The sequence below is a fragment of the Hemitrygon akajei genome, chromosome 31 (genome assembly GCF_048418815.1).
Source record: "Hemitrygon akajei chromosome 31, sHemAka1.3, whole genome shotgun sequence".
Lineage (NCBI taxonomy): Eukaryota > Metazoa > Chordata > Chondrichthyes > Myliobatiformes > Dasyatidae > Hemitrygon > Hemitrygon akajei.
The window spans coordinates 8,982,065-8,997,198 of NC_133154.1; the positions used below are offsets into that span (position 1 = coordinate 8,982,065).

Here is a 15,134-nt window from a genome sequence, read left to right on the forward strand (position 1 = left end):
TAAAGTTGGGCTCTCCTGTGATAACCATTTCCTGGTAAGGGCCTTTTTACCAGCCACCAGCAGTATATTCATTAAATATTTATCTCTCTTCAACCATTCTTCAGGTATATACCCAAAATATATGGTCTTACTCTCTAAGGGTATTTCACATTTAAAGATGTCTTGTAGGGCATTATGTATCCCACTCCAATATTCTTTGATAGTGGGGCATTCCCAGAAAATATGATAATGGTTTGCATTTTGATTTCCACAACTTCTCCAGCAAGCAGGGATGGTACTATCATAATGGGATTTCTGAGAGGGTGTAATAAAATATCAAGTTTTTCCACCCGAACTCCCTCCATTTCTGTGAACTGGTACACTTCCATTGATACCTCCCTATTATTGTCCATTCTTCCTCAAATATTATTATCCCTCCTTCCTTCTTCCATTTTGTTTTAATGTATATAGTCGAATGTGTTTTAAGATTTGACAAACCCTTATACACACTTGAAATGATTCTACTACCATTGTCTGAATTATATGCTTTTCTAAATAGCTCTAACAGACACGTACTTGCCTTGGTTATATTTTTAACCCTCCTATTAACATACTGTCACATCTGTAAATACCGATAGAAGTCTTGTTTCTCTAACAAGTGTTTTTCTTTGACCATTTCAAAACTGAACAGCATTCCTTCTTTCATTATATTGCAAATAGCTGTTAATCCTTTAGCTGTCCAGTCCTTAAATCTAGCGTGCAGTTTATTCGGCATAAAATCTGAGTCATTGGCACACTATTTAAAAATTGCAATGTCTCTCTCTAGTTTATATTCTTTTATAATAGTTTTCCATATTTTAAGAGTCCATTTCACCCACGGGTTATCAATAGTATTTATTAACTTTGTAGGTTGTTATCAGCCAAAATTGCCTGTATGGGGATGGAAAGTATCCTCTCCTCAATGTTTTTCCATTGAGCGTCATATGATGGGTTACACCAGCATATCACAGCTCTCAACTGTGCTGCAAAATAATAATCTCTAAGAGAAGGTAGGCTCCATTTCCCCCCCCCCCCCTTCCTTGGTTAATTGCAAAGTTTTGAAATGAACTCTAGGCCTTTTACCTTGCCATATATATCTTGATAGCATCTTGTTCCATTCATTAAATTGATTTTGGTTAATCTCTATTGGTAGGGTCTGAAAGAGATATAGTAGTCTGGGCAGTATATTCATTTTAATAGACTCAATCCTTGAACTGAGACCAAGAAAACGAATTAGGTTCCATCTTGTTATATCTTCCTTAATTAACCAACTCCTTACAGTGCCAGCAATCCGGGTTCAGTTCCTGCAAGGTGTGTACATTCTCCCCATTTCCTCCAGGTGCTCCGGTTTCCTCCCACACTCCAAAGGATTAGGGGTGGCTGTGCTGGCCAGGGAAGCATGGCAGTCTGCCCCAGAACAAGCCTTGGACTGAGCGAGAAAAGGGCACTTCACTGTGTAGTATGCACATGTGACAAATGAAGCTGAACTTGAAGATTTTTAATTTTTAATGCAGAATCTCCTATATCTGTTTAGGCACCTGCCCCCACACATCCTTCCGTGTGTCAGAATTGAAATGTTGCTCAGCATTTCCTCTGAAGTGCCCGAGGGCACCTAAAGGCTCTACAATTATTAAACAGAAGCTGCTGAAATTGAATTGAAAAGCACAGCTTACAATCAGAAAATATCTTGAGCAAGATATTTAACCATCTTCTTAACGGGGTACTTTCACATCTATAATAGCTCCAGCTGCTTGTGATGGTTTCCTAGGTTCTAGTGACATTGTAGGTCCCTCATTCGGAATGGCTTCTCATAACAAATGGATGACACATAAGGTTATAAAACTAATTAAGTTGTGAAATAGATCTTGCAAATGGGCTGATGAGTTTAACTCTGTTTATGCCTGAAGTGAGAAAATTGGGCTGGGGTGCTCCTCACACGCACTCACACCACGCAGCCCTTTGTGAGTTCATTTTTATCAATTCTCAGACTAGCATTCTCTAAGTGCCTGTAGTGCCTCATTGTCTATTTATTTTCTCCATTGATTCTGCTTCTTTCTACATAATTGTTGCGCCCATTTCCTTTCTACCTTCTACCCGTGTTATAGGGTGGCACGGTGGAGATACATCTCTACCAAAGGAGGTGTAAGGAGCTCCTTCCCTCCGCTAGCCTGAGGTCACCTTTGAGCAAGATGTCGATGCCCCCTCGATCAGGGTCACATGAAGCCATGAGAGCACTGGTGGATGGTTGTACGGGCAGCGGGTGCATATCACAAGTCCTGGTTTTGCAACCACTGACGCCAGACAGGCAATCTCTGAAGAGTATTGATAATGGCTGGGGTCACCCATCTTGTAAAGACACTGCCCAGAAAAAGACAATGGCAAACCACTTCTGTCGAAAAATTGCTGAGAGTAACTATGGCCAAGAACACCCACATCATATGATACAGCACATAATGATGATGTCATATTATAATGATGATAATCTTTGTTATCTTTGGCTCTCTGTCCTTCTCTGTTAATCACTCCAGTTCTCACTAACTCTTGTGGTTCGATGGGTAGATAGTTCTATCTCCTCTACCTGCCACTGCCCCATCTCTCTCCGTCTCTCTATCTCTTTCTCTCTTTCCCTCCCTCCTTTCTCTCTTTCCACCTCCCTCCCTCCTCTCCCTTCCCTCTCTCCCTCTCCCTCTCTCTCTCTCTCTTTTTCTCTGTCTCTGTTTCTATTTCTCTCTATCTCACTCTCCCTCTCTCCCTCCTCTCCCTGTCCCTCCTTTCCCTTTTCCTCTCTCCCTCTCTCTCCCTTCTTTCTCTCTCTCTCCTCTCCTCTCTCTCCCCTTTTAATCCCTCCTTTACTTTTATCTTTATATCTTTATTCCTCACTACCTTTCAATCTCCCAATGTCCCCCCTCTCCCTCTCTCTCTCTCACACACACACACACACACACACACACACACACACACACACACACACACACACACACACACACACACACACACACACACACACACACACACACACACACACACACACACACACACACACACACACACCCTCCCCATTGCTCTTCCTCTTTCTATCTCTCATCTTGAAGAAGAGAAGATTTGGACTACAGCTCCCAACCAAAAACTTCAACCCAGTATCCCAGACCCTCATTTCCCATGCAGCTCTGTAGGAGTGCTGCACTGTCAGGGTTATGGTGCTTCTAATGGGAGTTGAGGCTCTTAGGTAGCTGTTTATGTACGTAATGGTGTGTACAGAGTGGAGGAGGTCTCCCTGGTGCCAAGGTCAATACTTATCCCATAACCAGCATCACAAAAACACCTTCTCCCCTCGTTATCACATTGCTGTTTGTAGAGTCTTGCTCTGTGGAAATTGGGTGCTGCGATTCCTCCAGCAGGTAAAGCTACAGGTCATCTTGGGAGGTTTTGAAAGTCACTGAAAGGCAGGAGATCTTTTGCCTCTGGGGATTCTCTGAAACCCACCGTACAGTCACTCTTTGCTCTTCGCAGTGCTCTCCTGCTCTCTGTGGTAAGAGTAACACAAGAGATTTTAACAGGCTCTCTCTTTACAAAATGAGAGTCTGAGAATTGTAGATTCATTGAGGAAGAGTCCAGACCCTTCATACAGCATCAGATATCATACAAGTTCTACTCCTTTGTCAACAGTGAGCAGGCTACTGTCTTTTGTTTACTGGGCGGGTTGACCTAACAGGTGGCTTTATCAATTCTGAAGTGAGCTCATTGAGGAAGATCCCAGACCCTTTGGTTTGCTGAGTCCATGAAGAACATCAAGTGCCTATACTTACACTGCTCCCGTTTCATTCTTCTCACCTTCCCACCCCTCCTAACCAACCCCCAGTTCAGCGTTCACTATACACTAAGTGGACAATCAGTCCACCATGGTCTTTGGAGTATGGAAGGAAACCAAATGACCTGGAGGCAGCATCGGTTATCATACATGCTCTAACTCTTTGTCAACAGTAAGCAGGCTACCGTCTTTTAGTCACTGTGTGGGTTGACTTAACAGGAGGCTGTATCATTTCTGAAGTGAGCTCTAGGTGTTTTCATAGAGAAGGTGAGATTTAAGCAGGCATCAGTACAAGACAGTTATAAAATCCAAAGGAGAACTCAACAGAGATTTAGTGGACAGAAAACCAGTCTTTGATGTGTCTTAACACAAGCAGCTGAGCCAACTGGTCCATGCCAATGAAGATTCCCTCTAAAGTAATCCTATATGCCCATATTTGGTCCATGCCCCTCCTAAAATCCTAGAGTCTTTTGAATGTTGTTAAAGTACCTGCTTCAACCACTTCCTCTGGCAGCTCAGTCCATATCCAGACCACTTTCAGAGTGAAAACATTGCCCTTCAGCTTCCTATTAAAGCTCTCCCTTCTCTCCTTCAACCTCTGTCCTCTAGTCTTTACTCGCCAACTCTGGAAAAACAACCCTATGCACTTTGACCCCTGTCTATGATTTATTTCACGCAACTTTACACTTAGTGGCCACTCCATTAGGTACACTCATACACCAATTGGTTAATGCACATATCTAATCAGCCAATCATGTGGCAGCAACTCAATGAATAAAAGCATGCAGACATAGTCAAGAGATTCAGTTGTTGTTCAGACCAAGCATCAGGATGGGGAAGGAATGTTACGTAAGTGACTTTGACTGTGGAATGATTGCTGGTGCCAGATGGGCTGGTTTGAGTATCTCAGAAACTGCTGATCTCCTGGGACAACAGTTCCTAGAGTTTACAGAGAATGGTGTGAAAAACAAAAAAAAAAATCCAGTGAGCAATAGTTCCGTGGGTGAAAACACCCTGTTAATGAGAGAGGTCAGACGAAAAAGGCCAGACTGGTTCAAGCTGACAGGAAACCAACAGAAGCTCAAATAACCATGAGTTACAACAGTGGTGTGTAAAAGAGCTTCTCTGATTGTACAACACATCGAACCTTGAAGTGGATGGGCTACAGCAGCAGAAGACCATGAACATACACTCGGTGGCCACTCTATTAGGTACAGGAGGTACAGAGTGTGTAAGATTACTCCTCATTCTTCAACTCCAGTGAAGAAGGTTCCAACCCACTCAAACTCCCTCCACATCTCAGTCCCTCAAATCCTGGTGACATCCTCGTAAATCTCCTCTGCACTCTTCCCAACTTAATGGTACCTTCTTTGCAGCAGGGCAACTTAAATACACTATTCCAAACGTGCGTGAAGTGATTTTGTTTTTATTTACTCGCTTTCAGGATCTGCACATCAGTGGCAAGGCCAGCATTTATTTCCCATCCCTAGTTGCTCCTGTGTGGCTGTGAACGATAGGGTTGAATTGGAGCAAAGGGTTGGGGGGGGGGGGAGTGAATGGAAGGAGCTGGAGGAAGATGGCAGGGGAGGGAGCAGAGAGGCCCACTTTCCATGAAGGTGGGATCATGCACAGCCCAGCCTAGAGGGCTCAAGGGTGTAACTGAACTGAATACCTGAGGGCTGTAGCACTAGGCGGAGCGAGCTGGGTGCCGCTGACGCACCTTCGTGCCGGGGACTGACCGCTGTGACCCTCCCCTCGCAGCCCATCATCAACCACAACCCCTGGATGCTGCTCTACTTCATCTCCTTCCTGCTGATCGTCAGCTTCTTCGTGCTCAACATGTTCGTTGGCGTGGTGGTGGAGAACTTCCACAAGTGCCGCCAGCACCAGGAGGCCGAGGAGGCGAGGAGGCGGGAGGAGAAACGCTTGCGGAGGCTGGAGAAAAAGCGCAGGAGTAAGGAGGCGTTTCGCCTATCTTTGCTGTGTTAGCCCCTTCGGTCTTCTTCATCAATTAGTCCGGCTTTCACCTTCCCCAAAGATCCCAAAAAACATGCACCTCCATTCTGGAGACTCCCATAAAGTCCAGTGTCCTTTCCGGATCACTGTGCAAAATCATCCCCGCAGTGGTCCCTTAGCCTGTCACCTTCAAGTGGACCCTGACTTTAACCCCAGAATGACTCTCATCCTTCCTACCAGCTCACACCTACAATCATGTCATTTTCTGCCTGACATGAGTGTCCCCACGATGTCGACCTTCCCCTGACCAAACATATTTCTATATCCTTCCCTCTTTACTTCTGATCTCCTTTCCTAATTCCCATCTTTTCAGCCCCTTCTTCCTTCACCCCCTTCATCTCATCAAATCCCCCCCCCAACTATTCCCTTCCTCGCTCCCACATTACCACCTCCCTGCCTCCGTTTCTCCCTCAGCTTTTACATCATACTAACACTCCATATGTTCCCTTTGTTTACATCGCTACCACATTTCCTTCCTCCTGTTCCATTCCCTTCCTTGTTTCCATGCTCACCCTCTATCACCCTCTATCCCTCATTTGACCCTTCCTTTCTCACTCCATCCCTGGACTCAGCTATCCCTCCTTTCCCCTTCCCCTTCCTTCCTTCTATGCTGTTTCTTTTCCCTCCATCTTGTCCCCTCCCTTCCCATTTCATCTCCTCCAATCTCCTTCCCTTCCTCCCTTCTCTCATTCTCCCTCTTCCTCCTGGGGATGTGAAATAAAGAGATGGTAGACAATATTGGAAAACTAGACAATAGGACCCACAGTAGCTGAATTATTATCTCTCTCAGCCCCATTCTCCTACTTTCTCCCTGTAACCTCCAATGCCCTTACTAATCAAGAACCTATCAAACTCTACTTTAAATATACTCAATGACTTGGCCTCCACAGTCATGTGTGGCAACGAATTCTACAGATTCACCACCCTCTGGCTAAAAAGATTCCTCCTCAACTCTGTTCTAAAGGGACATCCCTCTACACTGAGTCTGTGTTTTTGTGTGGTAGACTCTGCCACCATAGGAAACATACTCACATCCACTCTATCTAGGCCTTTCAATATTCAATAGATCCCCTCTCATTTATCTGAACTCCAGTAAACCCAGGCCCAAAGCCATCAAATGCTCTAATTTCTGCATGTGATCCCTTATCCCCTTAAGTAGGAAGCCAAGCTAACTAGGGTTGTTGGGTCTGAAAGGAACGGGAAGGAGGTGTAGCATCTTGAGAAAGCAAGGCAGAGACATTGGAGTACTAACCAGCTTCTGTTTATTCCTTCTGCCCCACGCTAACCCTTGCCGTAACAGAAGCCCAGCGACTGCCCTACTACGCTGCCTACTCTCCAGTCCGTCTCTTCATCCACACCTTGTGCACTAGCCATTACTTGGATCTCTTCATCACTTTCACCATCTGCATCAACGTGGTGACCATGTCGCTGGAACACTACAGCCAACCCAAGGTAAGGCTGAAGCCTCTTGAGCTGCTATCTCACAGAAAATCTCTTCTGGGAATTTATTACAGCTCTGCCATTACATATTGGTCCTGAGAGGTACACGGCCTTACTCATTGCTCTGGTCCAGTTATCCAAAGTTCAATGTTCAAAGTATTTGTTAGCATGTAATGCCTTGAGATTTGTTTTCTTGCAGGCAATTACAGGAAAATAAAGAAGTACGATAGAATTTAAGAAATTCAGCACAAAGACTGACGAACAACCATTTGCACAATTTGGGGTTTTTTTGCACGGGAGGTTTGGGGTTTTGGGTTTGATGTTCTTGTTGCCGTTTGCATGATTTGTTTCTTTTTGCATCTTGTCGGGGGGTTGGGGGGGTTGATGTTTTTCTTTGAACAACTTCCGTGATTTTCTTTGTTTCACGACTGTCTGGAGAAGGCGAATCTCAGAGTCGTATACTTTGATAATCAATACTTTGTATACTTTGATAATCAATGCACTTTGAACCTTTGAACCAATGTGCAAAAGAAGACAGACTGTGCAGATACTAAAAAAAACAAATAATAAAAAAATAATATTGAGAACATGAATTGTCAAGTCCTTGAAAGTGAATTTGCAGGTTGTGGAATCAGTGTCACCTCCTCCTCCCAACTCCTTTACTACCCCTCTCAGAATCCCTGAGAGGCGACTTGAACCAATGAGTTTGCAACTCTATGACTGAAGTGCGGATAACTAGCTCTTTCTTAGGAGCAACACGAAAAAGCGCTCAAGAATTCAGCAGGTCAACCAGCATCTATGGAGAGAAATGCCAATGGATGTTATCACCTGTTAGCTTAATCAATGACGAAAAATATATATAATTCTTAAATTAAAAATCATTAATTTCTCAGACATCCATTAAAAGTACGGACAATATCGCAGACTTTCATAAATTATACCAAGGTCCTGTTTCGATGCTCTTTTTAAGAATTGTTTTACAGGAGGAGTGGGTGGTATTGCGTTGCACAGGGATGGAATCCCATCTGCATTTCCTAGCCACTGCCGCAGAATGAGACTGACCTTTGAGTGGTCTTCTCACTACTCGTTCTCATTACCACGCACCCCTCATACAAACTCTTCTCCCTCCTGCCATCTAGGAAAAGGCATCAAAGCATTCAGGCTCTCACGTCCAGACTATGTAACAGTTTCTTCCCCCAGGCCATCAGACTCCTCAATACCCAGAGCCTGGACTGACACCAACCAACTGCCCTCTACTGTGCTTATTGTCTTGTTTATTATTTATTGTAATACCTGCACTGTTTTGTGCACTTTATGCAGTCCTGGGTACGTCTGTAGTCTAGTGTAGTTTTTTTGTGTTGTTTTACGTATTTCAATGTAGTTTTTGTATTGTTTCATGTAACACCATGGTCCTGAAAAACATTGTCCCGTTTTTACTGTGTACTGTACCAGCAGTTATGGTCAAAATGACAATCAAAAGTGACTTGACTTGATTTAAGGATATGGAGTGGATGTTTCCTATAGTGGGGGAGTCTAGGACCAGAGGGCACAGCCTCAAAATAGAAGGATGTCCCTTTAGAACAGAGATGATGAGTAATTTCTTTCTCCAGAGGGTGGAGAAGCTGTGGAATCCATTGCCACAGACGGCTTTGAAGGTATGTTTGCGTATATTTAAAGCAGAGATTGATAGTTCTTGATTAGTAAGGATCAAAGGTTATGGGGAGAAGGCAGGAAAATGGGGTTGAGAGGGATAATAAATCAGCCATGATGGAATGGCAGAGTAAAATTGATGGGCTGAATGGCCTAATTCTGCTCCTATGTCTTAGGGTCTTATTAACTTCTAGACCAGCCCCAGCCCAACACTACTCCAGCCAAAACCCCCACCTCCAACCCCTAACAAATACCCCATAACTACCCAATCCACAGTTACCACACAGGGCAAATTTGAGGGTTTAGCAACAGTAGAGACAGCACGACAGCACAATAGTTAATGCAACACTTTACCGCATTAGCTCCAAGATCAGGGTACGATTCCCATCGCAGCCTGTAAGGAGTTTATATGTTTTCCCTGTGACTGCACGGGTTTCCTCTGGGTGCTCCTGTCTCCTCCCACATTCCAAAGTCATATGTTTAGAGTTAGTGAGTTGTGGGCAGCTAGGTTTGTGCTGGAAGTGTGGTGACACTTGCTAGTATCAGTCCTTGCTGATTTGATTTGATGCAAATGCCACACTTCACTGTGAGGGCGATGTACGTGTGACAAATAAAGCTAATCTTTATCATTTTTCTTTGCAGAGAAAATATTGGTTGTTTTCTGATAATGGTAACCTAGTTAGAGCGTGGACAGTCCATGCAATTAAAAGTTACTAGGACCATGAGTAGATGGCGTGACTTTATATACTTATAAGTCAGCTGATTGGTCGTCATTATAGAAGCTCAATTGTGACGTAGGGAGGGGGTCTCGTTGCTGACTGGTTGCGTGGCAAACTCTGTGCATTGTGCTCATGAATTTTTCCCGCATTGGTTCATTAGTAGGATTGAGGTCCATATGTCCGTTTGCAGAATTGTTCACGGAAAACCATGCTTCTAGGAATTCCCTTGCATGCCGCATGTTTGATTGCACCATGACTTTCACTGATGCCCAGTCGAATTTGTGCCTCTCTCCATCCTCATGCCACTTTACAGCCAGTTGATGCAGATATGCAGACCTCGATCCTATTCATAAGCCAATGCGGGCAAAATTCCACACCACAAAACACAGAGTTCACCACACAACCAATCAGCGACGAGATCTCCTCCCTACGTCATAACTGAGTTTCCGCAATGACAGCCAATCAACTGACTGATAAGAATTTCAGGCCAAGCATTCAGAGGACATGCCACAATTAACAGCGCACTGATGATGTTTCCTCATACAGTGATGAAACTTTTGCAAATGGATTGCCAAGATTGGGGCACAACTCAACCTAACCGTCAATCACCCGAGCCGAACATTTTCCAAGTTATTTCCACCATAAGTAGAATTTCAGCAGAGTTTATTTTTAGGGAAAGTGAGTAATAGTAACATAGAAACATAGAAAACATACAACACAATACAGGCCCTTCGGCCCACAAACCTATGCCGAACATGTCCCTACCTTAGAACTACCTAGGCTTTACCCATAGCCCTCTATTCTTCTAAGCTCCATGTAGTCATCTAGGAGTCTCTTAAAAAACCCTATCATTTCCGCTTCCAGCACCACCGCCGGCAGCCCATTCCACGTACTCACCATTCTCTGCGTGAAAAACTTATCCCTGACATCTCCTCTGTACCTACTTCCAAGCACCTTAAAACTGTGCCCTCTTGTGCTAACCATTTCAGCCCTTGGGAGAAGCCTCTGACTATCCACACAATCAATGCTTCTCACCATCTTGTACACCTCTATCAAGTCACCTCTCATCCTCCGTCACTCCAAGGAGAAAAGGCCGAGTTCACTCAACCTATTCTCATAAGGCATGCTCCCCAATCCAGGCAACATCCTTGTAAATCTCCTCTGCACCCTTTCTATGGTTTCCATGTCCTTCCTATAGTGAGGCGACTAGAACTGAGCACAGTACTCCAAGTGGGGTGTGACCAGGGTCCTATATAGCTGCAACATAACCTCTTGGTTCTTAAACTCAGTCCCATGATTGATGAAGGCCAATGCACCGTATGATGATTGTAAATTGATGATAAATGGATGAAGGATACAGGGGTGAGACTAGGATTGTGGGAAGGAGAGGGAAAGAAAGAGAGAGAGAATAAAGGAGTATGAGAGGAAATAAGGGAAGAGATGCGAATAAGAGGGAGAATGTGAAAGTGAGATCAAATGGGGGAGGGAATGAGAGGGAAAGGTTTAAGGGATTGAAGAGGGGGAAATCATGAGAGAGGGGATGGCTGGTGATTGCAGGGGACTCCGGAAGAAGAGAAAGTGTTAAATGGAGTGAGGCAGGAAATGAGGGTGCGAGCAAAGGAAAAGGACTGAGAGAGTGAAGTAGTGAGACAGTATGTGGGACTGCATGATGGGGAGAACAAGTAAAGGACTGTGAGGGAATGAGTAAGAGTGAGAAAGAGAGAGAGAAAATTCGGATGTGATTATAGAGAGTGATTAAGGAGGGGAGACAGATTAAAAATAAGTGAGCAATGGAGAGTGAATTAAGACAGAGCAGCAGAGAATGAGGGGTTAGAGGGGGAGAGCAACAGTAGTGAGAGGGACTGTGAGTGAGCGAAAGAAAACAGAATGAAAGGCCATGAAGAAGTAAGGAAAGTGTGAGAGCCACGTATCTATTTTCGGTCTGTATTGTATTTTGTGGCGTATTTATTGTCATCTTTCACGTAGCTTGGGGCTTGGTAGAAGCAAAGGAGTATATTTACATATTCACGATTAGTCTCTTAGTTGTTAGTGGAGTGAGGGTGAGTCACGGGAATGATATATTTTTGTTGACTACTATTCTATGTTATTGGAATGCTAACTAGATCACTAATATCACTTAAGTATATATACAATACTAATTCTGATGTCGCTAATTAGAAAGTTTAGTTACGCTAAATTAGTTTTGTTAACTTTTTTATTGCTACAACATCGTTTGCCTTTGCTGGTTTTGTATTAGAGGGTCGAACGTACCTTTGTTGATTTGGAGATTTTATTAGGAAGCGTGACACACAGTGTCGAGAACCCTGCTTTAGTCTTTCAGCGGTTATGGTTTGTTTGCTGGTAACCACTACAGAGTGCATGAGGGTGGGGGAGTGACTAACGAGTGGCAGTGCGGGAGTGAGGCCATCAGCGAGGGAGAGTGAGAGGGGCGGGCGACAGGCAATGTAGGTGAGTAAGGGAGAGTGAAAGAGGGAGAGAGAGTGAGAAGAATGGTGAAGGCATGAGGCGACGAGGAGTTTTGACTGAGAGAGAGAGAGAGAGAGAGACTCACTCAAAGGGTGGGAGGAGCTGTCCAGTGGTGTAGTAGCATCCGCAGCAGCCTTCGAAACAAATGGTCCCGAGCTCGAATCTGGCCGGCCCCCTTGCTCGCTGTCCATCCGTGCTGGGTTGAGCGTCGAGCCAGCAACCTGGCCTCGTAAAAAACAGACAAATGCTTAGGAAACAGCAGAAAATGGTGCCAATGTGAAAGCAGCAACATCACAGGGGGAGGGGGTTGGAGGGTGATGCAGAGAAAAGGAGATGGGTGAAGAGAGAAAACAGAAAGAGACAAATCGCCACTAAAATAGAAAACAGAGATTTGTGAAACAATTGCTTAAAATGTTAAATTGTACCCCAGGGCCCCCCAGTATCTTAAATCGAATGAATTCATTGAGGTAGGCATGTAGTTACACATAAGCTGTGTTTGCAGGTTAATTTAATACTGGTGAACTGGGATTTTATAACCTGCAGAATAATTACACAAGTAATGAGATGTGTTTGTCCACAATTAGTACATTGTGTCCACAAAGAGCCAGATAAATCTAATTACCAACCTATCGAACTACTCTCAGCAAGGAAGTGGCAGAAGATGTTTCTGATTGTTCCACTAAACATTTACCTATGAGCTAGTGCTCAGTTTGAGATTTTGCCAGAGCCTCCTGGATCCAGATTCTCGACTCCAGAGGTGATGTGGGAAGGATTGTTTTCTGTATCATGGCATGATTGACAAAGGGAACAACAAACAATCTGCTGAAGGGACTCAGCAGGTTGGCAGCATCTGTGGGAGGATTGTCAGTTTGGTTCCGATGCAGATTTTTCGACCCAAAGTGTCAGCAGTTCGTTTCTTCCCACAGATGCTGTCTGATTCATTGAGTTCTTCCTGAAAATCATAAATGCAAGGGATTCTGCAAATGCTTGGCAAGCTTGAGCAATACGTGCACAGAAGGCTGGAGGGACTCAACAAGTCAAGCAGCATATATAGAGGGGGAATAAACAGTTGATGTTTCGGGGCTGAGAACCTTCATCAGGAAATGTTCCTCCAGCATTTTGTGAGTGTGTCCCTCCAGCAAATTGTTGGTATCTCCAAAGTCCAGCATCTTTAGTGTTTTGTGTCTCCATGGCATCAACACGTGGCCTCAGTGGCTGTCAGCCGTTACATTTTTTGCCAGGATGGCAGGGGTAGCAGAGGACATCTGTTTAAAGTGAGTGGTGGAAAGTTGAGGGGGGATGTCAGAGGCAGGCTTTTTCCACTGAGAGTGGTGGGTGGTTGGAATGCACTGCTGGCATTGGTGGCAAAGTTTAAATGCAAGGGCATTTAAGAGACTCTTAGGTAAGCATGTGGATGTAAGAGAAGTGGAGGGTTATGGGCTGTGTAGTAAGAAAGGGTTATATTCATCTTGGAGTAGGTTTATAAATGATGGCACATCATGTGCTTATACCGTGCTGTACTATTCTATGTTCTCATCGTTCAAATCATATTTTATACGGAAGATAGTTGTGAGTGGTTGTGGGAGGGCAGAAGACAGCCATACCCGCCCTTGGACATCACTGCAGATCTTTCTGGCAGTGTCCTAGGCCCTTGCCATCTTCAGCTGCTTCACCAATGACCTTCCTTCCATCCAAGATCAGAAGTGGAGATCTCACTGATATTCAACTCCTCAGATAATGAAGGAAAACACATCCAAAGGCAACAAGACAGAGGAAGCATCAAGGCATGGCAGATAAATAACAAGTAGCATTGGTGACACACAAGAACAAGTGATAAATATTTGCAACGAGAGCCTAACCAGCTACCCTAGACATTCTTCACTCTGGGACCACTTTATTAAGCACACCTGCTCAAACAGCTAATCAGCCAATCATGTGCCAGCAACTCAGTGCATAAAAGCATGCAGACATGGTCAAGAGGTTCAGTTGTTGTTCAGACCAAATATCAGAATCAGGAAGAAATTTGATCTAAATGACTTTGACTGTGGAATGATTGTTGGTGCCAGATGGGGTGGTTTGAGTATCTCAGAAACTGCTGATCTCCTGCACATGGTGGGAAAAACCACAAAAAAAACATCCAGTGAGTGGTTGTTCTGTGGGTGAAAACGTCTTGTTAACGAGAGAGGTCAGAGAAGAATGATCAGACTGGTTCAAGCTGACAGGAAGGTGACAGTAACTCAAACAACCACATGTTATAACAGTGGTGTGCAGAAGAGCGTTCAGTCTCTATACCCCGGACACACCATGAGTGCATTATGAGCCATGTGTAAGATGAATTTTCCTTATTCTGACACCATGAGCTTCATTATCAAGGGAGGCACAGGTACATAATAACATTACAATCTTCATGTTCCCCTCCAATTCAATCAGATGTATAATACTGTTCCTTCATTGTCACTGGATCCAGGTCATGGAACTCCCAATCCAATAGAGTGTGGATATGAGAATGTGTCATGTTGAGGATTATTGCAGTGGACAACACACAGAAGGACATGGAGGCTTTGGGGACAGAGCAGAAGAGGTTTACCGGGATGCTGCCTGGATTAGAGGCCATCTTAACTGAATTTTACAGGAGCACCATTGAGAACGCACCGACAAATCACATCTCCATCTGGTATGGGAGCAGCTGAGCTTTGGACCGGAAGTCCCAACAAAGAACTGTGAGAACAGCTGACAGGATCATAAGGGTTTCCCTACCATCCACTGGGGACGTTTAGGGTTCAATTCCCACCGCTGCCTGGAAGGAGTTTGTTCATTGTCCTTGTGACCGCGTGTTTCCTCTGGGTTCTCTGGTTTCCTCCCACAGTCCAAAGATGCACCGGTTGGTAGGTTAACTAGACATTCTAAATTGTCCCGTGATTAGGTTAGGATTAAATCGCAAGGTTGCTGGGCGGCGCACCTCAAAGGGCGAGAAGGTCCTATTCCGCACTGTACCT

General features: G+C 44.5%; 1 protein-coding gene across 2 annotated transcripts in view; it reads left to right on the forward strand.

Moving 5' to 3' along the window:
- LOC140719391 (voltage-dependent T-type calcium channel subunit alpha-1I-like) overlaps nt 1-15,134 on the forward strand; it is a 542,293-nt gene that overhangs the window by 474,915 nt on the left and 52,244 nt on the right. For both annotated transcript variants that reach the window (XM_073034006.1, XM_073034007.1), the window contains exons 23-24: nt 5,588-5,780; nt 7,143-7,294. In XM_073034006.1, the coding sequence (XP_072890107.1) occupies nt 5,588-5,780; nt 7,143-7,294 (345 nt within the window). The remainder of the gene's footprint in view (nt 1-5,587; nt 5,781-7,142; nt 7,295-15,134) is intronic.